Source organism: Diadema setosum, chromosome 20 (genome assembly GCF_964275005.1).
Source record: "Diadema setosum chromosome 20, eeDiaSeto1, whole genome shotgun sequence".
Classification (NCBI taxonomy): domain Eukaryota; kingdom Metazoa; phylum Echinodermata; class Echinoidea; order Diadematoida; family Diadematidae; genus Diadema; species Diadema setosum.
Genome location: NC_092704.1, coordinates 24,190,826 through 24,218,824, shown reverse-complemented (window position 1 = coordinate 24,218,824; position 27,999 = coordinate 24,190,826). Strand labels below are relative to the sequence as shown.

General features: G+C 36.8%; 1 protein-coding gene across 1 annotated transcript; it reads left to right on the top strand.

Moving 5' to 3' along the window:
• LOC140243523 (disintegrin and metalloproteinase domain-containing protein 11-like) lies at positions 1-27,744 on the top strand. Its single transcript, XM_072323194.1, has 21 exons — positions 1-58; positions 1,557-1,609; positions 3,096-3,167; positions 8,747-8,800; positions 11,414-11,583; positions 13,261-13,345; positions 14,428-14,512; positions 15,431-15,482; positions 16,068-16,167; positions 17,328-17,399; positions 17,959-18,042; positions 19,208-19,288; positions 20,487-20,550; positions 21,182-21,251; positions 21,906-22,019; positions 22,646-22,805; positions 23,629-23,767; positions 25,382-25,508; positions 26,259-26,285; positions 26,833-26,859; positions 27,438-27,744. The coding sequence occupies exons 1-21, from the start codon at positions 1-3 to the stop codon at positions 27,742-27,744; spliced, it is 2,001 nt and encodes a 666-aa protein (XP_072179295.1).
• The last annotated feature ends 255 nt before the right edge of the window (positions 27,745-27,999 follow it).

Genomic DNA, 27,999 nt, shown 5'->3' with positions numbered 1-27,999 from the left:
ATGAGGAACATGGAAGTCACAGGCAACCGCTTTGGGGCAAAAGAGATGAAAGCTAAAAGTTAGTGTTGATATGTTGACGTAGTAAAATATGGTTTGGTTACCTTATCATTCATAAGGTCTATTGATTGAAGAAGAAATGAATGACAAGAGATGGGGAAAATCAATATAAAATTAAATAGGAATAGAAAAATACTGTAAAATATAAAAGATATTTTGGAGATTTTTTGAAGATATTCTGGAAAAATCTAATCTATTCTAATCTTTGTTCCATCTTGGGTGTTCCTCCCTTTTGTTTCATTTCCTAATTTCTAGTTATCTGTGGTATCACATAGCTGAGGTTTGTTAGTTGATAATTTAACTCTTAGATCTTTCGCCTCGAGTTTTATCTTAATTGATTAACACATCACAAATCACATAGGTACATTAATAAACATAGGTAGCTCGTGAGAAATTTCCGGCAGAGACCGGCGGGTGGCCGTCGGTAGGTCTACGGGTCACCGGTAGATGACCTATCGATCACCCGTCGGTCGCTGAGCGATTTCGTAAAAATCGGCCGGTGACCGGTGGGAGATCGTCCAGTTGCCGATGGGGCATCGCTCGGTGACTGCTCGGACTCTGCGCGTTGCAGATCCCCATATTTCGCCAAATTTTTTTCTGAAAATCGATCGGTGACCGACGGGAAATCGACAGGGCACTGCTCGGCCATCGCTAGGGTTTTACAGCCTGCTCAGCATCTCCAAAAACTGCTGGGCTACGAATGCTGGCGAGCGTAGCGAATTCTAGGGAGTTTCACGAGTTTGACGAAAGCTAAAATTCCCTAGAATTCGCTACGCTTGCAAACATTCGCCGCTCAGTGAGATACCCACTCTATTGAAAGACAATGTATACAAGCTATAAGAATACAAGGCATTAAAGTGCACTGTGGAAGAGGAAAAAAAAAGAGAACATTGCACGTAGGTTAAGTGCATCAAAATAGTTACGACGAAATCTCAAAGGTAAATTCTGGTCATGTCAGCGATGAAGGTCCACAAGCACCATTAACTCTGACAACCATTTCCGGTTTCATGGTCACCTGATTGTCTTATAGCACAGTCACGTGAGAGACTCACCGAATGCAGTGTAGCAAGTTCAGTTGATTTCAAATGATCCCCGATCATAGCAACATGTAGGCCTGTATCATCCTGAAAGGTGATTGGCTGCGAATTTTTCCCCTGTCGTTACAGAATGGTGTTAAAGTAAAAACAAACAAACAAACAAAACATGAAAAAAAGTATATTCAAAAGACTTCGGTATGTTCTTTTAGGCTTTTCAGTTATTATAGCGGCATATTACAACGGCATATTACAACTGCGCGCCGTTGTAATATGCCGTGATTCATTGCTTTTAAGTTTTTGTCATCCTTTTTTTTAAGTGCACGTCGAGTTGAATAATTGGTCTCCGCCGGGAATCTATATGATTATATCTATGTTTATAATGCAAACATGAATCATTAATTGCCTCCACTCTCAATCCCTTTTTCCGTGTTTTTTTTTTCTTCCTTTTTCATGATAATACAGATTCCATTGGCCGTGGAGAGCCATTATGGCGAGATGACAAGGCAAGAGCTAGGGTAAGTACACCATCACGTTAATTGAATCTTATGCCTTCTGGTGACGTAAAATCTCCTTTCATGCATTCATAAGAGATAGACAAGGACGTAATCTAAAAATTGTGGAATAATAGGGTATATAATGCACGAACCATCCCGCTCTGTGATGAGGCATCGGCGTCTGAATACTATATTTTCTAATTCCTGATGTTTTGAAAATTCCAAGAAGTTCAAGACAAATCTGGGACGTCTCTTTCTTCTTCTTCTTCTTCTTCTTCTTCTTCTTCTTCTTCTTCTTCTTCTTCTTCTTCTTCTGCTTCTTATGATTATGATTATTATTGTTATTATCATTATTATTTACTATTATTATCATTATCATTATCATTGTTGTTATCATTGCTGACAGAGTTTCCGAGACGACCCGATTGGCTCTTGGAATGTTATGCACTTATTATTTTTTCTTTACTCGTGTAATCAAGCTCATGGTCTCTTTCTATTATCAAAACTCTGCATTGTGTCTCATTGTTTAAATTCTTTAGCATTATTATTTCTAGGCGGTAAAACGGGACAGTATTACTGCTTGTCAGCGAGTCTGCGAAAAGAAAACAAGCCTGTATAATGCAAACAAACAAACAAACAAACAAACAAACAAAGGAGCAAGCAAGCAAGCCAAGGATCTATATAAGGAATGAAGGCTCCGTTTAACAATATAAATTAATTTCCCGTTTGAAGAATCTTAGCTACATGGTCCTACTTGCTGAGAGTTTCTGATATTGTGTAAATATGAGGCTACGAAAAAAAAAATAAGGTTGCAAATAAACTCTAAATGCCTAAAAAAAGTGAAAATTTATGTTAATGACCGCCCATATCCCATATTCACAAATTTCCATAGAAAGTATAGGTTGAATATACCATTCAGTAGATGGTTTAGTACCATCGTAAGCATAAAATTGAGAGCGCCAGCATATCTTCTTCTTCTTTCACTTGAGTGTTTTTCCCGCATTTGAACGAATGTAATATGAATGAGCATGTTCATCTTTCACACAAATTCAGACAGAATTCAAAGTTCAATAATATGTAAGACTGAGCTATCAAAATGTGTTTAAAAAAGAGTATTATTAACCCTTTGCGTGCTTTGTGTACCGATTGGTAGAGAAAGCTTCATGGCGTTTTTTCACACTGTTTAAAGTCCATGGAACAGGAAGGGTAAACATATAGTATTGTGTGACGTCAGTACTTTAAACATCTTATGTATACCGGTATATAACTTTTTAAAACAGAGATTAATCGACGACAAACACTTTACATGATAAGATCGGACAATATGCTGCATAAGTTGCATTATCATTTTAGAAGTGAATAACTATTTTTACCAAGTTGTCGAATGATGTTCAAAAAGTCATAATATGACTGACGAGTCCATTGGTAATAAGTCCGATTTCAGAAGTCAAAACAATTTACGTTTGTGAATGGCTTTGCCACTCTCTAACATTTTGCCCACTCACAGAGAAAGCGAACAACCTCCACCCAAGATCCACAGCTATACATCAAGCTCGCCTTGGTAATAGATCGCGGAACGGTAAGTCACTCCTTGGAACTACATACAAGCTCCACGGTCACTCCTTGATCAATTTAATTACGCACATTACTCGTGAATCTCCTTCACTTTACATGTTTACCCCGTATGTTGGAGTTTATGGAGTTATACCAATTAGAATGAAGGCCGTCCATTACGTACGATGAGACAGAAATAATAACGTCTTATAAAACTTTGTCTCTCGCCTCTCTTTCACACACACATACACACACACACACACACACACATACACACGCACACACACACACACACACACACACACACACACACACACACACACACAAGAAACACACATAACATGTGTACACACACAATCCATGTATATTCTGTTGATGTACATGCATTATTATTTGAAAGACAGTCATCATTCAACAAGGATCGTGGTTGGTTGATGGTGCTTTCTCAATATATTCACATCAACTTTTGTTGAGAAGATTTTTTTTTCTTTTCGTGTCTGTACTTTCACCACAACTTCCTTACTTCCAAAGAATAATCCTTAAACACTAACATTATGCTCTCATTTTATCATAGTGCTCAATTTTTCTCATCATGAAAACATGAAGAATATCAATCACAGCTGGAAATACGAATGTTGCAGTAAGAAAACAGACGAAAGGAGAGAACTAATGCTCATGACACAAAAACTTTAACCTCCAATTTGTCTTTTAAAAAAAAATCCGAATGGCATAGCCTATATCCATGATAACCTCCGGTAAGATGAGACAAGTTAAGCTTAGATTGATGAAGCATCTTATACCCCCTTTTCCCTTCTTCCATTGCTAACATTTTTGCATTTTACCTCCAGCGTTAACTTCCTTTTGCTTCTCGCACTCTCCTCAAAACCGCCGCCTCTCACTTTCAAGTACATTTCGGAGATAACGCACTGTGCCAAGAAAACACTTCTGATTCACTCCCTCTCTTGAAACAAAATATTGACCTACAACCACTCCAGTTGAGCCCATTTACGTCAGAACAAAATAATTCTTTTCATGCTTTTTGCTGACGAGTCCGTGTATATAATCTACTCGAAGTTTGTGTTTCAATTATTGTTGACTGTCTAAAGAGATCTTGACGAGTGACGAAAATGCTTGATAAGTGCCCGGTTCTTCACAGAGTGAAAATGCGTGATCGTTTGCAATGACTATAGTGTAGTTGAGCAGAACGTAGTACGCTGCAACGTCACAATGCAAAATGGTTATTTTACGTAAAGGCATGAATTCATATGTAATACGTAAATGTATAAATTTACATTACTAATATTCACGCACACACACACACACACACACACACACATACACAAGATCATATTATACTGTGTTTGTACGTTTACTAGACATTATACTGCTTTAAAGTCTTGCAATTAAGCATTCGTAAATAAATTTTAAAGGATTATTTTAGGAAGGTGATAGCCAGCTGAAGACGGTATCGAACGTTTTCTTGTAAGCTGTGCATATTATGTAACCAGAGGTGATAATCAAATACATTAACATTTAAAACCAAGCTGCATTAAAAAAACAATTTCTGCATGAGAAGCTGAATATTGGAAACCCCCAAATTGTCAGCCTTAAAATTGATAATATATGGCCAAACAGGTCAATGTGACACATTCATCGATCGTATAATTCCTCTTCGGACAATAAACCTTACTTCATACAGCATTTTCACTGTAAACTTTCACTATGTATGACTTGTTCCTCCAAAAACTGGGAAAACATTTGCCGACTTCTTGCATATACTGAATATATCTGTATTTGTATTGGTAAATTCATCGTACACATTTTCTCTCCCCCGCGGAAGCATCTCTAAAGGTGGTACTTTGATAAGGCACTAAACAGACAATAGACTCTGCTCGATAAGTTAATCAACTGCGTTGTGTATGCTGCATTTTTTGTAAGGACAGCGGTTTCCGCACTGATAAAGTGAGATACCCTGAATTGCCCATTACTCTGTCGTTTGAAGACAGATGAAACACCTTCGGTCGTGAAGACCTAGCAGAATTCATTGACAGCAAAGAATAAAGTTGATTTCATGCTTTCTTAAACTATACATGCGTGGTAACCATGCGCAGATTTAGAGAGTTTACACATAAAAATAAAAGTGGAAAAAAAAGGTATACCATGGCAAGTACGTGCATCGAAGGTGCCAATCCCAGGTGGGCTGGTTGATGTTTTGGAGGCTGGTATCCCTTGAAGCAGATGTAATTATATCATAAACAAATTCAATTTTATACACTGAAGATGATCATTACATGCAGCATTTTAATGGCTGTTTTCTTCGCATGCCATGCATATATTCAATGAAGAAGACTGTGTACGCCTCTGAGCTAAACGCGGGCCCCATATTGGTTGTAAATGATAACACTTTCCCAGGGTCTAGGGATATAGAATAGGAATATGACTTTTTTTTCTTTCGGAAGATCGAGGGGTGTGTATCGATGCATATTGAACCGGGCTCCGTGAACTTAGCATGGCCAACGTCTCCCCATCCAAATGAATTGAATAGGGAGAAATGTATAGATTGGTCATTAAAGAGATGATATAGTTTTGTTGAGATGGGGATTCTTCAGGGTTTAGCATGTTGCGAGATAATTCGAAATCACATAGTGTTATATTAAAGAGCATACAATTCTAAAAGGAATTATGATGATGAAAATTTGTTTTGAAATGGCTGAGATATCCAATGACAAAGTATAGCAAAGTGACCCTAATAAAATGCGTGTCCCACCTTTTATTAGGATCTCTTTTCTGGATGTCTCAGCCATATCAAAACCGACAATTTTCATCAAATAAACTTTGGATTCCTCTTAGAAATGTATGCTCTTTAATATTGTGGTTTCTAATTATCTCGCAAAAAGTTAAAATGTGAATCCCCATCTCAACCTGAACTTCATCCAGAAACAAAGTAAAACAAAGTGATACTAATAAAAGGTGGGTCCCACCTTTTATATATCTTTGCTTCTGGATATCTCAGCCATAACACACCCAATAGGCATCAAATAGATTTTGAAATCCTCTTAGATTTATTGTATGCTCTTTAATATTTCACTAAAGTGGTTTCCAGTTACCTCGCAAAAAGTTAAAATGTGAATCCCTATCTAATCAAACTATACCATTCCTTTAACATCATAAGTCAGCACAAATAATTGTATCATCCATGACGTCATATCAGAGGTGTTGGTGCTGTATCGCCGAATTCGTCGTCTGACATTCGAAACGCCGATTGGTTAACACTGAAAGCTTCGCAGAAAGCACTGATCTAGAACGCGGAGGATCTTTAGTTTTTATCATTATTTTTCGTCCAAATGTTAAGCACGCAATCTTTGCCAGGACACATGCGTGCTCGCATATTGCAATTACAGGGGCAGAAATTGGCGCGAGATTAGTTTGAGGCCCCGAGCTTCGTGTTGCATCGAGGGGTGCACGTGTTACCGCCGGTCGTTCCATCTTTATTTCACCCCCTCCCCTGTCCCCCTCCCATCCAAGTACCAGTACTTAGTACCTTGGGGAAAAAATGATTGTCTAGTAGCCATCTTCATGGAAGCATGCGGACGTGAGAGGAAAAATGCAAAGTGAGGTAGGGTTGTAAGTAGGAGGAAAGAGATTTAAGGATGCGATCATTATGTGTGGAATACCGACTAGTCTGTTCTACTCTGGCAGAAGGAAGCAAACGACAGATCATCCAATTCTAATACATAAGATTAGTCATCAGTATTTCAGATTAGACTATGTAGCACTTGAAAAGTTGTAATAGGAGTAGATAGTATGGTCATCCTACTGGGAGATATTTTAGAAAGAACGTGCTAACATTTTTATGTGACAGTTACATTTTGTCGTAAACTTGTGAGAAATAGCTCGCATACATGCATACGTCACACGCCTCCTCCATGTCCTCTCTAACTCCCTTCCTAATACAGCAGAAGTAATTAAAGACCGGGCGCAGAAACTGGCATTTAATTTCTGTTAGGCGTTTTGGTGCTGGTTGGGTAACACTGGATGATTGTATAGGTTAGAACTCTTTATATTGAAGATATAGAAACAGATAAACCCAGTTTGATGAATAGAAAGGAGTAAAAAAAAAAATGATAAAAAGTGAGCCATACTAACTTAGGAACTGGATTGTACAGTATATAGTTGCAAAGTCATTATAAATCAAAGGTGTAACTTTTATTATCTGCATACAAACCGAGGAAGTTATGGGCAATTAAATGCGACATGAATTAAAAATCTATATAACTTACTTATTTTGTGAATAAATCTAATGGAACTCATCGTCATTCTCTGTTCTCTGTCTTTTGCGGGTTTTTCGCTTTAAGTGATGCAAGCGTACTCTCCCCCCCCCCCCCATTCTCGATCTCCTTCTAACTCCTCCACCCTTCCACCCGCGGATTCTGAGTTGATCATTACCTTCCCTATATACTCGGAGGCAATGGGTGATAAGTGTGGAGTTAGTTGCCATCAAAATGTTCAGTTTGGAGCTTTGGGAGAAAGCAATGACTTCCATCCAAGTCACTTGCTTCAATTCTCTGCTAAAGTGTAGCCGCGATGCAAATGTCAGGATATGTAAATGGTGATTTCCTGCGTGATGCTCTGATCTATACGACGAGAAGACCGACATGACCGACACGTTGACTGTGTACCCAGACCGCGGGGTTGTGAAGATACTAAGTAATTGGAACTCATTGCACTTGTTGTCTGGCCAGCCCCCCCCCCATACCTTATTTTTTGCGAGATACTTAAGAAACTAATTCGTGAAATGTTAAAGAGCATACAATTCTACAAGGAATTCAAATTTTATTTTATAAAAATCGGCTTTGAAATGACTGAGATATCCAAAAACAAAGTAGACCAAAGCGATCCTACTGAAAGATGGGTCCCACCTTTTAGGATTACTTCGTTTTGGATATCTCAGCCATTTCGAAATCATTTGTTGTTGTTTTTTGTTATGAAATAAACTCACAAATAAAATCAATGAATAAATTCCCCTCAAAATTATATGTTCTTTCATATTTCATAAGGGGTTTCTCATTATCTCAACAAATGATCTTCAAAAATAGAAACCTGAAGTCACATCCTATCCGAAACTATATCATCCCTTTAACAGCTGTATAGACCATGCCTTATAGATGTTTTATAATACACACTATCACTGTATATAGGAGGAGAATCTGTTCCATGTCTTTTGTGTTGATTTGAAATAAAATGCGATATCTCAAATTTAGCGCCGCAGAAATCATCACTGCAAAAGTAATTAAACATTTTTCACTCATTAGCATATCAAATTGTAATGAAGAAAGCTTTAGCAATGACGATCACTTGCAGCATTGAATAGACATTTTGTCTTTACTTGTACAATATCATCATGTACAAAGATAATGACACTACCTATTCAAATTTTCTCATGTACCACTGATTATGCATGGATAGGCGCAATCTAGAAAAGACATAGTTTTGTGTAAACAGGAATTCATAAGATATTATCATGTATGATACTCACATGCTATTCTAATTATTTTTTTTTTGTTGGTATTTGTCTGTTTGTTTCATTGTCTTTCATAAATAAAGACGGACGAGGACGCAAAATCTCGAGCCCTCAACCTTGCCAGGAAGGCCGATGAAGTAAGTGCTTTTAACGCTGATTCTTTGTCTCTTCCCCGCCCCCCCCCCTTTTTTTTTTTTTTTTTTTTGTGTGCTCCGACAATGTCCGGGGTCATTTTGAAGCGGCGGGGAGTGCGAATGATTGATTTTTTTTTAATGAGTTATTTCGTTCAGCTAGCACAGTAGGCAATGGTCATCAATGACAACTATTATCTCCAAGAAGAATTTCATCTCTAAATGGATATAGACCGTCATTTCAAGGCATAAGGGGGTGGGGCTCTAACAGAACCAAGTCTCTCGGTAGACGCTTATAAATATGAATATTTGATTTATCATCTATCATTATTTGAAAATTTTCTTTGTATATCGGGACTTGAATAGATTCAAATTTTAAGCATCTGATGAATGATTGAAAAGAAAATGAAATTCGGAGAATGTGTCTTTGCATTTTCTATACCAACAACAGCAACAACAACAAAAGCAGGGGAGAGGTGACTTAATTGGCTATGTGTCTGAAAATGTCGGCAGGATTATACATGTATATCTATATAATATGAAGAGTTTTATTGCAAAATTAGCTAAGAGACATTTTTAAACATTTCAAAGTAAGTCCATCAACAGATAGAGCAAAATTAAACCTTCCAGTAATACCTCACTTGTGATATTATAACAAGGAATATTCTAGAAGTTATGATTAAAGATATCATGTCTTTTCTTATTATTTTCTCTGTGTTTTAGCAGCTTTAATCACAAATATCTCAACTTAACGAGAATCGGGTGTTTTATTATAAATATATCATACATAAGTAACAAAACTGGAACAAAGTTCATGCTGTATTCACCAACGGTTTATTTCTGCACACAAATTTTCGAGCGTCTCGCCGCCCTTTCTCAAGTGTTAAAGGGAATTTAGCAAAAAACAAAAGAAACTCGTATCTAAACGTGGTTTAGGACCGATTTTGATTAAAGGTCAACTGCTCTGTTCGTCCACCCATGTCTATGTGATAACATCCTCCCGAGCAGCCATGTGATGTGAAAAACAAACCTTGGTGTAATGCAGCCTCCACGATACGTGATGGATGGGCCGTGTGGATGTTGCGAATCTTTAAAAGAACCCATTAATGCTAGTAATATTCTCTGTCGTTCTCTCTTGTGTTCAATACCACCTTCGCTTAGGCATTACTATGGAGACAGAACACCATATAGGTTGTTGTTGTTAAGGATATTTACTGTTAATGCAAATCAAGTTGCATTTCCAGCCCGCCTTTCCATTACCACGACAACACTGGCCTTGTTTGTAACTGTTTTGGCACGTATAACATTTATTCTCTGTTGTTAATATTAACATGGTGGCGCAGGGGTACTTACAGAGGAAGTTTCCCGTGACAGGGAAGGGAGAAACTATAAGTGAAACACTCAGTGAAATGTTTGACGAAAAATCGAGCAATTCATAAAGGTTATGCGGTCTTAACATTTTCAGTTTCATGTGTCATAATGTGTGAATAGGAACCATATACAACTATTCGTGATGTCATAATTCTAGAACGACATATTGATAGATAAACAGCGTGGCGCGACTTTCAAAACTAAGAAGCAAAGATGATTTAATGGATAATGAAATGAATCAAGTGCACTATTTTTTATGTCACTGCATAAATCAACTGTAGTTAGGTATACTGACCTCCTCCCCCCCCCCCCCCCCCCCCGTTATGGCAGAAATATACATTAACATGAAAAAACAGCATCCAAACTTAACAGGCCTTATAGACAACTCTGTGTATTGGGGGAACCACTTTTAATTCCTAATACGAAGTGACAGCGCCATCAAGAGACTATTCAAATCCAGGACAAATTGGGACAGTTATCCCACTAAGCCCGGTGGTATAAACGTCATTGAATATTTCATGCTGATGAATAATGATTTTGTTATGAAAACAATTGTGTGAAAAGGATAAACAAGCAGAAAATTCAATCAGACAGGATTGGGTTTTTATCATTTTGTGATATCGTGGTACAAATTGCGTCTTTTACACCATAGAATATAGGAATATCCTACGTAGGTGTTATAAAACTTGCCCACCTTCGGGGAAATTGGTCCTATAATGGGTTGCTAGTAAATTAAAACTGCTCGCTATTATACCACTAAAAAATTGGCGGCCCAATACCATTTGCTGGAATAATACCTTTATTACTTGCCCACATCTGTATATAAAGCAGCTTCGAAAAGGGGTAGTGTATTGGATAATACCGAATTCTTTCGCCATATAATTTCTCCCCCGCAGGGATTTCGCTGGATTTTGCCCACTTGTTGCTTTATCCTACCACATTCGTTCGGGTTTTAGCAGTGCTATAGTCATGACATCGCATGCACTAGAAAAGAGACAAGTCTTCTTCCCTTTCTCTATTTCATTGAATTTCGAACCCAACTATTAAAAGAAAATTCGAAATGAATGAAAATAAAAAATGAACGAAATGACAGGAAGTATAGAATATTATGCATCAACATTATATTTCAACAAGCAAAATGTTTGTACTGACGATAAACAGAACAAACGCTTAGAAAGGACTGCCAATAACCACTTTACGTCATTAGAAAGTTTGAATTCAATTCACGTATTTCCATCTCTCATGCAGACGTTCCGCCAGCTTAACGTGCGGGTCCTTCTCAGCGCCTTCCAAGAATCAAATTCGACGCTGCCGGGGACTGTGTCGTCACCTCCGTCGACGGAGTCGCTCCGGCGACAATTATTGCAGGATTACGGGCACACAGCGGACCGGACCGTCGATCTAGCTTTTGTCGTCTCGTGAGTATCAGCGAGTGCGATGCATGTAATATTCATGTTGTTGCCTAGCAAGGCGCTTGTGTCGTGAATAATAATCTCCTTCCTATGCGGAAAGCATGCTATAGACAGCATAATGTCATGGTGTACTTTATTATCGTGACTCATATGCCGTTTGCATTGAATGGTGGTGGCAATCTCAACCTTCGTACTACAAAGTACACATTTACAGAATTACTTGCATGTATTTCGTGTCCACTGTGTTCGTGACCCTCTGAATCAGATGCGATATTGAATGCATCAAAACTGAAAATAGAGTGAGATGGAATGAAGGGATCTCTGTGTATAATAAGAAAGGGGGTTGGGAAAAGATATCAGCGTTATCATTTTCACTTTTTTTTCTAAAGAAGGAACCACTGTGTACTGAAGTAAAGTAAAACGTCATTCTATCAAAGAAATGAATTAACATCTGATATCAATATTTGTATTGACATGGTTTGCTTTTGTTACTTGACAACAATGCCTCATCGCTAAAAACCAGATCTACCACAACAGTAGCTGGAAAGGGATTTGAACTATCTATTTACATAGAAAATGCGTTTTGAACATAACATTCTAAACACTGTTTCCCTAGCAATCGCGTGGAGAAATATTTCGTTGTGAACGCATATAGCCTGGGTATGATAGCTAAGCAAATTTATTTTCAATAAGAAATAATAATCGTTGGGTATATGCTGGAAATATCAAACAGGTACGTGATACCATATGAGTGAATAATGCATTTAGAAGAATAGTAGTTACGTTCAGACGGCGATCCTTAACCTCGGGGATAGCTACAAACCTCGATGATAAGTTTTATGGGACGCCAAGTGTTTCATGGTCGATTTCGTTACGAAATCAGTCATTTCGTCAGCGAAATGACTGATAACTCATGAGGATAAATTCAGGATGAGGATATTCGACCGTGCGACACTTGGCGCCCCATGGACTTATCCTCTTGGTTAACTACTGCAGTATCCTAGAGTTTAAGGATCACCTTCTGAACAGTCACTTGACATTCAGTTGCCATTCAGTAATTTCTACATAGGGTCATGTAATTCATGTAGAAAACGAATTTTCAAACTAATTGCATATGAGGTGCTGCATCAGTAACTAGTACGCAGCTTAAAGGGACCGTACAGTACTGGTTGAGGTGGGGATTCATGTTTTGAACATTCCTAAGTGAGATAATGAAAAGTCTCTTATGAAATATGAAAGAGCATGTAATTTTAAGAAGGATTCAACGTTTATTTGATGAAAATTGGTTTTCAAATGGCTGACATATCCAAAAAAGTGCTAATAATAAAAGGCAACACGCCACAACTTTATTAGGATCTCTTTGTTTCACCTTGTTTTTGGATATCTCAGCCATTTCAAACCGATTTTCATCGAATAAACTTTTGATACCCCTTAGGTCTGCATGCTCTTTGACATCTCATAAAGTAACGAGTGGTTTCTGAATATCTCGCAAAATGTTAAAAGCTAAATCCTCACCTCGACCAGAACTGTACACACCCTTTAAATGATGCTTTGTCTGTATAAATGAGTATTGTCCGTTTGCAACATACACGTTTGTGTGCGTCTATGTGCTGAAATTCTTTCCTGACCCAAAGGTTGAGGTATAGGCAATTATAGAGGGGGTTTGTTTCTTTTTCTCTACAGATTCACCGCTAAAACGCAACTTCACACAGAAACAAAACATCTGTCGATATGTGGCCGAGATGCTCCCGCTGGTGGCGCTATTCAGGTAAGAACTTAGAAACGGTATTAAAACCAAACAAAATTGCACGTCTACGGGATGGGCTACATAGTAATTGTAGATCCTTGACGATATTATAATATTTTGATCATCAAAGTAACATTAATGATGATACATAGGGATATCATTATTTGTGGTCATTATCATGACGTAATAGACTGCTTCACGGACGCATACTTCCATTTTGACTGATGTGAATGGTATTTCGCCTGTTTTTATGGAATAAAAATATATCGTCACATGTGCAAAAATGTATTCCTGAAATCGTCACACAAAAATGTATAATCATCACACAGACGTGACATTCTGACTTTTAATAACCTCGAGACTGGGAACTTTGTATATTATCACCTGTATAGTGGGATTACACATTAAAGAATTATGATACACGACCAATTATAACTTTCCAGTTTCCATTACAGTTGTCATCCTTTAAACAGGACTGTTACGTTCTCTTCAGGTCACATCCCCTCCTTAAAAAGAATTATTGTCATGTAGAAATGCAGTAACTAAAAAGTTATTTATACGTATCGTTAGAAGTCAATGTAGTGTATATTTTCATCATTTGGTTGGGCGCATTGAATTTCTCAATAAATACAAATTTAACACCTGCTTCGGTTTGCTCAAATTGTCTGTCAAGACTCATAACGCCTTCTGTAAGGTCATTATGAATTTTGATAGCCTAGCGTTTGTTTTCATGGTTTTGCACAGGATGCTAATTGCATCTGCTTTTCTTTTCTTTTCTTTTTTTTTTTTTGCACACATCCGGAAGATTTCAGACAATCAAAACATGATAGCATGACCCCGAAACATTAACGACTTCCGCTAATGAATGCAAACATGCAATTTCATTCAAGGCACCCTAGAAGGACTATCGTTTATACTACTTCACTCTATGACCTGTTACACAGTCATGTTATTGACCTTCATGACGTCAATTCCTGTATAGATGTAAAGGGTTACGTGACTATGAATGACAACAGGTGCGAAAGCCGTTTATGCTGGTAGGATAGTGGTGATGACTTTCTCTTTACGTAGAATTCTTTCTTTCTTTCTTTTTTACTTTGCAGGTTCCTAGTCATCTGAATTCCGAGGAGGTTGGTATAATCTTGTCGCGTGAAATTGGACGAAGCCTTGGATTCTTGGATGACACGGGTAAATTCTATGATAATGCTGCTTAAAAATATCAATTATAACATATATCTCCTTTCTCTCACCCCTCTCTCTCCCTTTCTCTCTTTCATTTTTCTTGTCGGTTGTACCCTGTGATTTTATGTTTTTTAGATTGAATTAATTTGTTCATCATTTTCTTTTCTCGAGATTTAATGAAAAAGCAACTAAGGGCGCCAGGCAAAGTAAAGTGGATTTACAATGAAATTAAGGATGATACTTTACATAATAAAGCATCATGTTTCGACATTCCTAAGCTTACAGAGTGAAACACACTAAGTAGGTATCTCATTTAACGTTTACGGAGGTCACGACTGCATATTCAAATTAACTGAGGCGATTACGTCATAATCTACCAATTCTCCCTTTGGTGTGTGAAGAAAAAAATATTGCACTTGTTAACTGTCATTAATTTAACAAGTACAACCATAAGCTTCCCCCTTAAAAAAAGGTAATTATCGTTAATCTATTACAATTCTGCCGTGTAACAAGAGAATAATTATGATATTGCGGCTCTAGATTCTTTTTTTACGTAATCTAAAAAAAAAATTGAAGTGTTTTAATGTATTGAATTTGCATGCATGTACTGTAATACTTTTACATGAAAGCACTGGCAGTTGATCACCCAGTGCATAACACTTTGCTTCATATACAAAATTTTAGTGAAACTGTCTTTTTTCCCACTATTCGACTGTATAACATCTTTTGCAGTCAACTTAATTTCAAATTGCAGCATTTCCGTTTCAAGTACAACCTATATAACCTTCGTATAACAATGCTGTGATGTCGTGCTGCATTTACGAGATGCTGGTGGTGATTGTCATTTTAGGGAAATTAAGGATCTCCAATTCCAGTTTTCATACGAATATAAGACTCTACTCTTCGTAATTATTTCTTCCTTAGATGTTTGCAGGTGTGAGCAGCCAGGTTGTCTCATGAATACGTCCGTACAGAGGTGGGTGCATGGGAGTGTCAGTCCATTACCATTGCAATCAAGTTATGTCGGAAACAACATTTTTTGTCGTGATGTGGTGATATATCTTTTTATTGAAGGGTTTTAAGTTTTCATTGATACTCTGTCAATAGAAATGTTCTAATCCAAAAATACTCTATTCTTAATTAATCTTTTCTGGACGTACTGTGCTTGTGGGATAGTGCGAATGACCTTTTTCACAAATATCTATAAGGTATCATCAAGAATATTAAATATATTTAAAAATCGCTGTTTCTCTGCGTTTCTTTGATAATGGGTCGGTTTCATTTTTCATGTAATTCAGTATGAATATTACAGATCAAAAACAGAAAAGACAGGGTCAGTAAATTCTTGCGTTTATTGCATTTGTGTTCAATTCCATCGTGAATATTTCTTCGGTAAACATATGAAATTGCGATTCACAATCATTACATATATCATCAAGCGAATAATTATAGCATTTTCCGGAAATGTGACTTTGCATATTCCTGTAACTTATAGTGAGATGAAAACGAATATGGTTTTGATCATGTTTTATGAAGTGAAGACATATTAATTGTCCTACAGGGAGACTGTTGGGCTATCTTCCTGTACACTGCATTCCTTTAGAGATGCCTACGAGAGCGGGAAATTATGGTGCCTGGAAAAGACTGTTGATAAGAATGAGGTAAGTCGACCTTATGCCACTCTGTCAAACAGTTTGTTCAATATTTCATTAACTTGAGCGGCAAAGCTTAGAAAAACCGCCACAAAGGAAAGCTATTATTGTATATACGTTGATTTGAATTAAGTGTTAAGATCGCAGTGTCCGTGCAATGTCAACATCAGTGCTAAGATTTTACGACAACTGAAGAAAACTTCAAGTTGTTTATTGAATTTATGTACACACTGCTGTGGTAAATTGGGATATAGATGCATAACGCCCTCTCGCTGAGGTTATTGAAAAGCTGTAGGCCTACAAGATTGCTGTACCAGCTTGATTTAAAGGGGACCTCCGGATGATTTTCAGACTTTTACATTTCAACAACTATAAATTAGTCAAACTGAGTACAGAGTTTCAGAATTCATAGTGATTGGGATAAGGAATGAGAATGTTTTCAAAATTTATAACAAATCGCAATGAACAAGGATAATGACATGACAGCCTCACCATAAGAATGCATGAGTTGGGGCTCAAGGAAGCAGAACAAAAGAAGAAGGCATGCATAGATTTTTCACAGGTGAACTTGTTGAGCAAGCGGTATTGTAATGGAATTACACTGCTACATTTCTGAAATATATGAGGCTCTGATGTCATCAACACTGTTCAGTGTAATTTGTTTAAGATTTTCAATTTATCGGTTTCTCTGCTCAAGGACCACAATAAATTCCACGAATCTACACATGGAACTGTTGATTTATGTACTACATGATGTGAAATTATGAAAATCGTCTGGAATGCCCCTTTAATGGTGTGTATTTCTGAATTTATGATAACGTCGACTAAATTAGCATAAGAGGAAATACGAATACGCTATCGAACGAACAGTTATGGAGCAAGACCACTATACATCGTGCAGACTTTTCTCTTATGAAAAAAAAGGAACTCAATTCAATCAAGATATAAAGTTATCATACATCACACATGTCATTTTTGGCTTTGTTTCTTGTAAGTCTAACTGTCTGGACAAAACACGTTCTTTATCTTATTGGAAAACAAATCAAAAGCTTAAAGGTTGTTTTATTTTCTTACTATGGAGATATACAGAGACCTACTCTTCGTTTCGTCTGCATTTGAAACATGCCACTGTAAGAGTAACGCTACACATTTTGTTTTATTTTCGAGAGCTGATACAATCACCCCTGTGTGGCAATGGAATAGTCGAAGCTGGAGAGGACTGCGATTGTACAGGATCTAATGTGAGTGTGTCATGAACTCTTTGGTCAATGTATCTTCCCATTCCATTGAATCTACCGTACATCTACTCATTAAGATAAAGATAACGAAATATAGCAACATGAAGCCAGTAGAGCTAAAAAGTACTGAATCGTCAGCAAGCGTTAATTGGCAAATGAAACAGTAGTTACCTCTTGAATATCAATGTCTTCTGTTTTTCAACAGTGTAAGGGAGATTTCTCTCTCCTCGTCTTCTTCTTCTTTTTCTTCTTCATTTTTCGAGCGGTAGACATACATTAGAAGAAAAGTAACAAAAATATGGAACAATTACAGCTGTCGTATAAAAAGTAATTTCCTTATTTTACGTACAAATTGTATTATGTAAATGATTACACCTTTTCATAATAAACTCCCCGAGTTTATTTCAGTGCACTTGCTTGCCAATGATATGAAATGAAACGAAAATGTATGTCATGAAGCAAAACGTAGCATTTTTAAAGCAAACATAAATAAGCCCAAAGTCTAACTAGTTATCTAACTTCTAAGGTATGGTCTTTACATTTCTTGTTCTGATGTATGAAGGTTTGTTCAGAGTGCTGTCGGAATTGCACACTAGTGGATGGCGCACAGTGTGCGGGAGGACCCTGTTGCAGCGAGGAATGCCGGGTAAGATTCAAGTCTTTATTTATACGGTTATACAGTTCGTTACTCCGAAGGTTTGTAATGCCGAAAATGGAATCAGGTTTGTTATTCCGAAGGTTCGTTTATCCGAAATTGAATTAAAGTCTGTTATTCTGAAGGTATCTTAATCTAAAAATATAAAAAAGGTTCGTTATTCCAAAGGTTCGTTAATCCGAAAACGAAATAAGGTTCTTTTTTCCGGAGGTTCGTTAGCGTGCATTCACTTTTTTTTTCTTTTCTTTTTTTTTTATTTGGGATTCCCAAACCTTCAGAATAAACTCTTTTTTTATTTTCGGATTAATGAACCTTAAGAATAATGCTACAAATTGAATGTTCGGATTAACAAACCCTTTTTCGTTTCGGATCAACGAACCTTCGGAAAAATGAACCTTATGTTATTTTCAGATTAACGAACAATGAGAATGACGAAACATCGCCCATCCATACAAATCCAGGTCATATTCCGCTGAATTGTTTAAGATAGTGTCAAACTTGCATAGATTTCCCGTGAGAACAAGAGCATCATCTTTATATCTCAAGTAATGGTACTTTTTCTTCGAAGGATTTAAAGAATTGTTCCTGTTAATACAGATTCTTAGAACTTTAATATCTTAAGTAGACGAACTGAACATTAATTTCTGTTGATTAACCCTTTGTATGCCTTGACTGCCACAGTGCACGGAAAACCTCATAGCGTTGCACACACTGTCTGAAGACCCTGGTGCAGAGAGGGTTAGGATAGTCTGTAAAGCATGGTGTTGACTTCACCATTCACCAACGTTAAATGTTGCTTTCTCAAGTGATATGCAAAGCATGATTTAGCTTGTTTGGTCATAGCTGCTTTTTTTCTCAGTATAATATTATCTTAAGCAATGAGAGGCGGTTCCAACTACGATTTCAGTCAAATAAAAGTATATTAATGTATATAGATGAACAACTTTAAAAAAAAAAAAGAACACAGTGCATGGTCTTGGCCAAATGAACGACACCATATTTATTACATCTAGAAAATCCTAAAAGCTATTAGTCTTTGTTCAGAGTTTGTATTTCTCTATTTTGATGTATCTTTTATGTTTATTTGTGTATTACTTTCTTTTCTAGCACGTTTGTTTTTATTTGACATTATCTATTTATCCATGTTAATGATAAGTTTGTAGACGCTGGTTCCCGCTGCCGCGACCAACGTAGCGCCTGTGACATTGCGGAATACTGCACAGGAACGACTGGACAGGTAAGTCTATGCTGAATATTGTGCTTTTGAGGTACACAATTTTGTATTCCATTATCATCGTGCGTTTGATATTGCAGTGATTATGCATCTAATCATCGATATCAATGCATGCCTGTTTTTATCCATGCCTTCATGAAATTGCACATTGTGTGTGTTGAGCAATGTTTGCATTTTAGGTACATAAAAAGAAGCTTTGCTAATGTAGACGATCTTTTCTGCTAGGTTTTGAAATAAATGCGACTGCACTTCAGTGAGCTCTGTAGAGCGTAAATAGTCTACCGCTGATTGTAAGCGTATTTCTACCATGTGTTATACTGTCCATCTAAAACAGAGGTTACAATATGATTCATTTTCATGCATATATACCACCATCTGTGTCAGCAGGTCAATAAGAATGGAAGGGTTTGACAAACTTCAACATTGTGTTATATCTTTAATAAAGCCATCAAGGGTGGGTTTTAAATGCAATACTAGTCTGTGGCATCTTTAGGGGTTTCCATGCGAATAAAGCGGCCGCTAATTGCTACCATTCGAATATGCTAAGATTATTTTTCATATGATATTAATTATAGGTACTGATCACATAAGTTGCTTGAATTTATATTCATTTCCACTCCCTTGTAAGTATTTGTAGATCCAATGTCTTACAAGTGTAATGAAACAAAGTAGAGTCAAGATTCCATTCTTTTACCCATCTTTTTATGATGCTTTTCATCACTTCTAGTGTCCTGACAATTTCGTTCGGTCAGATGGAACATTTTGCGAAGGAAATAAGGTCAGTATTTCGGTACTTGATTTTGAATCTCCTTTTCTTTTGCATTTTTCTTCCCGAAAAACATTTGTACTTGAATTAATGTAACCTTGAATTGACATACTAATTTGAAGTGAATCAATATATAGCGATATTGGTATTTGAGCTCACAATATCAAATTATCAGCACACGTTTTACTCCTATCCCATTCATCTTCTCATGGCTTATTTTTGATAGTCCTCAACACGTTTAGGAAATCGAATACTACGTGAAGTTATCCCAGTATAGCATTCAGGCATTGTACAAGTTCTTTTGATAAATTCATAACTACTTCAGAAGTAAAATCAAAATGTAGAAAAATATTAAAGCGTGTTAGTTTTATGAAAGTGCGCTATTTCCTGTTAGTTGCTGATGGCTTTTCTGCATCATGTATGTCTGATTTACAGGGAGTCTGCATGATTGGCGTGTGTCAAACCAGACTCCAGCAGTGCATGGATCTTTGGGGTCAAGGTAAATAAATAAATAAATAAATAAAACGGGACGTCAGTATACATTAGAATTTTATGAATGGAATAAACTGACATAAATTGACTTACGAGGGGTCATTTGTTTTCTTAGTTTGGGGTGGAAAATACGAGGGCAATTTACATGCACATCGCCATGTGATTGTGATATGTTGTGGCAGTCCATTATATTATTGAAATTTAATTCAATTCATATTTATGTTCACTTTCTTATGACAAAACTGAACACAATGAAGTTTGGTACATAACTGATAATGAATGATAAACAAATGATACAGTTGTAAACAGAGCAATATATCTATGCAAATAAAGATCATTCGTTTTAAAGTAAGCAAAATAATATACATCCTGAATGATAATATCTGTAGGTAGGATAAATGACGCTGAATATGACATGACAGAGTGTTCATTAAATGAATAGCTTATTTAGATCTCTCTAAAAGTGGGGGGAAACAACTGAAGGGCTAAAGAAGTATTTCATTGCAGAAAAGAATAGAGTTGCCAGCTGATTCCGTGTTTCATCGTCAGTCCCATAAAGTCATTATGTAACACATTGTTTCTGAGAAGACTTATACTTGGAAACATTGCATTGACGTTGTATGTTAATGTTTGTACAGGAAGCAAAGCTGGAGCGAGCACCTGCTCATTGAACACAACCTACCAGGGAGCTGATGTAACGGAAATCGGGTAAGAAATGAATATGAATGAATCAGTGTTAAGTTATAAAGTGTATCTCCGACCTGACAGCGATTTGACATACGGATGTGCCAGGGAGAAATTAATACTTTATACATATACCCATCTTCTAGTTCTTCTCGAATAGCACAATGTACCGAGTTGATACAATTTGCTGACTACAATCTGACAATTGCTGGTCACCTCAGGCAAACCACAAGGGGTCGGCATTGCTCTTCCATTTCTGGTCTATTTCATATCATATCTATTGTGAGGCAGACCATTTCACTGATTTTGCGCATCAGCAGTAAACTACTTTATAAAAAATGATTCAATATATATTATTTTAATCAAGTGTACCGAGACAGTTACATGCGGAGTGGATAAATTGATTTACAATCCCCTTTCTAGGTGCTGATACATGTATATCGCTTAGCAGACGATGTACAATGTATAGACAGTAATTTGGAAGGTTTTCTATACTTTTTACAAAATTACATCCTTACGTCAAAACTTCATTTCAATTGGTGTCAATGAAGCATGCTGACATGACGCCATTTTCTACTTACAAATTAGCTTATGTGAAAATTGAAAAATTGGCAGGAAAATATTTTATTCATTCATACCTTGCCAATGCGTTTCATTCTCATTTTCAAATGAATTCAGATCTCCAGAATGTTCCTTCCTCATGTGTGACGTCACTGAGGTAAATCTGTCGTCACCAAGAGTACAGCAAATCACAGCTCTGTCAACGTGGACATCGGGAGAGCCCACCTGCAGGTGATTAAGAATCCTGCGTATATGCTTCAAGGGATTCACCTGTAACCTGCCTGTCCAGAATAAATGAAGGGCGTAGAGTCAAAAGGCAGTACAGCGTATATTGACCTTTCTTTAAAGTTTCAAACATTTATATCAATTGTCATTCACATCCCCCATGTTTTATGCAAAAGTGTGCCGTAGTCTGTACAATATCAATATTCCCGCACCAGTGAGATTACTTGAAGACCTGATGATGTCAGCTGTCAGTTAGGCCCTAATCTGCTGGTTAATAATGATGCGATTGTTCAACAACAAAGAACAATACGATAAACTATATGATTTATAAGCATAACGTTAGCATATAGGAGGACAAATGAGAATAAGCACACTATAGACTGTTTGAGGAAACTCGATGATAAATGCACACATACATGTATTTCAACTAACAACTATGACAAAGTAAAGCATTTCACCAAAGTAGCATATAGCTACTGGACTTCGACAACCTGTGTACGAAGCAGGAAACTTCAACCAAAAGGACACATTTTTGTAAGGAGATGGTGAGCCATTCAAATTCAAAGTTACCCTCTTACTATAGGATTGATAGGAATGCAGAAAATAATTATAATAGCGTTTCTTTGTCACAGGGCCACAAGTCTGAGGCTCACAGATGGCTCTGATTTGGGTCACGTGACCGATGGAGTTTTGTGCGGGGAGAATGAGGTGTGTGTGAGCGGTACGTGTCGAGGGCCTGATCGGGAAAGCTGCGAGGTCGGACCGAAGGGACGGGAATGCTCGGACAACGGGGTGTGTACATGCCGGTGATCTGCCTGCCCTTTTCGTTTGCCTTTTTCTGATTTTATATGTTGTTTGCAATTAAACATGGCTTCAGTAGGCCTTTTTTCCAACTTTTACAAATCCGTTCTTTTAAAGATAATGTAAAAATAAAAATGTGATGTAGTCCATGTGTTTACCGCGTCTCCGTATGAAATGTGTAGATAAGTATTAATGGGGGAACAGGGAACGATATTTTCTCATGCAAAATTTTGCGAGGAGGGGTGGAGCTTTTACTCTCTGTTTTCCACTTTCTGAAACTCATGATCACACGCAGATTAAATTTTGTATGATCTTTCATATGCCAATATATCAAAGTATCTGCCCAAGAGCAATGTACGCACTGATGGTTTAGATTGCTGATTCTCGTCAGAATTTACACGAGCTCGAGGTACATAACATTTTTCCATATTCAGTTGTATAGCATGAACAAACTAATGGAGTTTGTTACACACTTGTATCTTTGCAACTTAAACAGTTTTCCGCAACTCAGTGCGGCCCAGAATCTTCCATAAACCCTGCAATAAGCCAGTTCGTAATTAGCTCATGTACACATTGGTACAAATGACCTTTCTTTTTTCTCAGTTGGTTAGGCACTTCACTCGTTTTCAAAGCAGCATAATGCATAAGCTTGCCCGACTTAACAATTTCAGGAATTCATGTTGAAACAAAGAATGAGCTTGCGTTTTGAGCAGGTGATCAGAATACTCCCTCAGTTGACAATTTAGCAGGTGGAACCTGCTTGATCTTTCTCTTTAATGGTAAATGACGTCATTTGAATCTATAACATCTATAGGTCTGCACCTCCTCTTCGAGATGTATATGCCACTGCGGATGGGCGGGCCCAGCCTGTTCCTCTCGGAACGAAACGCGGGCAGGCGCGGTGTGTCTACCAGAGCCCCCCTCAAACAGCAGCAAAGAGGGTGAAGCTGTTGGTGACAAGAACAACAACAACAACAACAACAGCAACAACGACAAAAACAAAAACAACAACAATGGTAAATAAAAAACACTGGTTTGGAACGATTACAAAGAATTCCCTGCTGACAATGTTACTTTGTATGGAAACACAAAAATCAGAGAAGTCAATCGGTGAAAATTTGCTGAGAAATCGGAAAGTTTTGGGAGTATTCAAAGACAAAATTTTGTAACATTGTGTGGTGTAGGTGTTAAGCAGATGTCCATTTGTTTTTCACACGAAATTTCACTAATTTTAAATTTTCTCAAATATTTGGTCAGAGACAGAACTTATCCGCTGAGGAGGACATGCAAAAAGTATTACTGTTTTTTTTACCATTTTTTAAACCATTTTTAACCATTTTTTAACCATTTTTTTAACTAAGATTTTTTTTAACCATTCTTGCCAATTGTCCTACCCTGTAAAATTTTACAATTATGATTTTTTTAATGTGTCCGATTTTATGACTGTATTTCGTTTTAGTCCGAACTAATTCTTATTCTTGTCCTTCCATTTTCTAGACACGAACATTTTTGTGAAAAAAAAACACAAATAAGAGGAAAGAAGCAAAAGAGAATATGCTCAGTGAAATTTGTCAGTCTCCATACATGTAACTATAATGAGCTGCACATCATAAACCCCCATTATCGTAACTAGGCCAGCATCAAAAGTCAGGTTACCATAGAGACGTACTAACTTGAAGAGTAATATTGAAAACACTAAAGTGAACTATAGAGCCAGTTTGAGCAATATTCATACCATACATTGGAGTCACGAGGAATGTATCAAATCAAAAGTGAGTTTTGTGCATTTAAGTGTTCCCGCGGTAAGAAAGAACGATTTCGATTCTACCATTTTATTTTCATCACACTCAGTAGTAGTTGGTCCGTCTCATTTGATTGTATCAGTTATATTAATGTTCTTGTATCAGTTACATTAATATTCTACTCTCCTACCATATTATCTCTTCTTCCACTTCTTCATCTCTCTGTCTTTTCTTTCCCGTTCTATTTTCTGCATGACAGCGACGTAGTGTTTGGATTTGTCTGGGTGTCTGTCTAGGGTTAGTTAGGTTTTTTAGTCGTAATTTGTGTAATTCATTTTTGTAAATTCAATTTTGCGTACAAAAGTAAAAGATCAATGATATCTTAAGTATATTTTGTTTCACTATGTTTGGGGGATGCACCCTACAAGCATTGCTTCTTCAGCATTCCTCCCCATCTCCTGCTTTCTCTAAACTTCAAAATATTTTATGCTTTTTTTCCCACCCTATCATTTGTTTATCCTTAAATATCATTTTTCATATTTTGTAATTGTTGACACATATATGTACTTATGTTTTATGTGAGAAAAAAAATTTATTTACAAATTCTGTTGGAGATGAAAAAAAAATAAATGAAAGAAAATGAATGAAATTAATGACTGTCACAAACTTTGATAAAACTTGAAATTTGTTGCTTTGAGCCTTCAAGAATTCTGTTTTATTTTGAGAAGTGACTCTTCCTCTATGGCACCTTTTTTTCTTTTGATTTTTATGTATTTATTATTATTATTGTTTATTTATCCTTTATTCGTTTTATTTTATTTTTAGATGATGAGGGAAATGAGGGTGAGAACACGGAGCAAGTACGCATCTTGACAAACGCCATCATCGGTGGATCTCTTGCCACTATCTTCATTGTCGCCATTATATTCGGGGCCACATCGATAGGTTTCAAGTGAGCGATGTTCAAACAAACCCAAACTCTGTGTAACTTTGATAAAATAAAGAAAGAAAATACCGTAAAAAAGTATATGCGTGTGTGGAAGGGAGTGGGTTTATAATGCATTTACTTATTAGGTGATCCGAGTATCCTCTCGGATCACCTATTGTATCTGTACGGATTCTTTCTTTCTTTCTTTCTTTATTTATTTCTGGACAAAAGTTGTGCAGAGGTTAGCTCAGAAAGTGCATTGCCTATCAAGTTCAAACTTATACCATGTATGTATCGTGTCCCAAAGACGACAGATCTAGTTTTCGCTCTTGTATCTGTATCTATGATACAATTACATGTCAAGACCAATTATTTCTCATCATGCAGCGATATCTCAATGACATTTGTATCCTTCAATCTGTAATGTTCGGTAACCATGCATACCCTCATCTTCTAAAATCGCCACGATTTTGTTCTTAATTAAATTATATTTCCATTTTTATGACATTTTCGGTTATCAGCGTACAAGTTGCACCTATATTTTACTGATGAGAACTCCTTCAATATGAGGAAGGTAATCATACCATACAGTTCATCAATTAAATATGTTTTTATCTACGATGTATCATAGTTATGTCTGTTGCTCATCAGGAAAACAAAATTCCCCGTCAATAGGAATAGATAAGTAAAAAGTCTGTACATAGAGTCAAAATTTGGTGTTTATGTGCAAATTAATAGCATCAGATTTCATTTCCTTCTTCCGCATGCGCAAAGGAGAGCGAAGAGACAGAATCAGGCCAGGTAAGCCAACGGAACAGATAAAACGTTAACCACATGCACATCTCATATCACATGATTTTGAAGGAAAAAAAATAGATTGCCTTCATCATTCACTTGTGTATATTGAGTACCGTAATTACTGCTAGTTATGTGAAGTCAACCGTATTATGATACATGAAACGGCGAATGAGTGAACATTGCCAAAAACATTAAGAGCCGTTTGAAAGTCTTTAAAAAAAACAACCCAGAAATTGTAAAACTAATACTTCACCTCTTGCGTAAGAACAACCTTGGAAGGAAATGCATTTATTTTTGTCCTTTCATAACATTCCTCCTTGCATGTGGTGAGCGGAAACTCTTTGAACATAAAAGTCAATGTCCAGTTTGAACGATTTGAACAATACAACCAGACTACGCCAATAATTAGTTGATAAACTTTCAAAGCCGACAGAAGTGAATAGATGAAAGTATTGTGTGTAGCTCTTTAAGATCATGAAGGTATATTACTTAACATGAAATAGTTGACTTTTACCTCATTTTTAAAACTTCTCTTTTTTTTTCAATGCAGGAGAAGACAGCAAGTTAAACTTTTCTCGTAAGTATAGTTTATGTATTGAATTCTTGTAATTTCTTTTTTCCGCAGGATCTTACTTTGTTGCATAATACTATCAATGGTAAATGTAATTATGAATCTTTACGGGGCATTTCATCCACATATGTTATGAAACAAAGGCCATAGACTCAGAGTGTGGGGAGTTTTGTCATCTGTATTTATAATTTCTATCATCATCATTATTATTGTTGTTGTTATTATTGTCATTGTTAACATTATCATCTCTATCATCGCAAGATATCTCTTGGAGATCAACATCACGTTAAAGTTCTATCCCAGAACATCAGACTTTTCAGAATATTCCGTCCCGAGCAATGTTGCTTTTTGGAGTGTTTGTACTCGGTCGGGCATTACTCTCATTACTATTATGATGACGATGATGATTATCGTTATTGTCAATACTATTATGATGATGATGATTATTATTATAATCATTATTGTTATTATTATAATCATTATTATCAATGGTATTTGTTCTTATAAGAACATCATTGTTATTGTTATTGTACTACTACCATGGTTTTATAAATAATCATTTCTGTTTGGTTACTCCAATGCAGCATGTTTCAACCAACCAAGGAGCAACAGAAGCGGCTAGCCAAGTTCGACAAGGGCCGACCGTACTACACGGCCGGCACTCTGGACGGGGACTCAAAGACATCAAACGCCGGCTCGTCGCACCAGCAACATCCATCCAAACCCCACCGGCCGCAACATCAGCACCAACACGCACACCAACACCCTTCTGCCAGCCCCCACCAACCCCACCACCATGGCCACCACCACAACCACCACCACCATCACCATCACCAGCAACCAGAGGGTGGCGAGTCATCAAATAAAAAACACGGACATAAAAAGAAGTAAGAGAGAAATTAGTTTGTCTAAAGACACTTCTAATGGCTTTTATTTATATTTCACAGAGTGTAATTATGCGTGCTTAATATGTTTAATATAAATAAACATGGAGAAAAAAAGAGAGAGACAGACTTACAGAAGAGAGAATCAGAAAGAGCGAGACTACCTTTTAATTCTATACTGTATGTGGCAAAAAGTTTATAAAATATATTTTTGAAGTCACAAAGTGGCTTTTTATTCTTGCGTTAGATCCTGTGCAAAATC

Coding starts and splice junctions, on each gene's coding strand:
- LOC140243523 (XM_072323194.1), top strand. CDS start 1: ATGAGGAACATGGAAGTCACAGGCAACCGCTTTGGGGCAAAAGAGATG. Junction 59..1,556: donor AAAAGAGATGAAAGCTAAAA/GTTAGTGTTGAT, acceptor ATGATAATACAG/ATTCCATTGGCCGTGGAGAG. Junction 19,289..20,486: donor GCACAGGAACGACTGGACAG/GTAAGTCTATGC, acceptor TCTGATTTACAG/GGAGTCTGCATGATTGGCGT.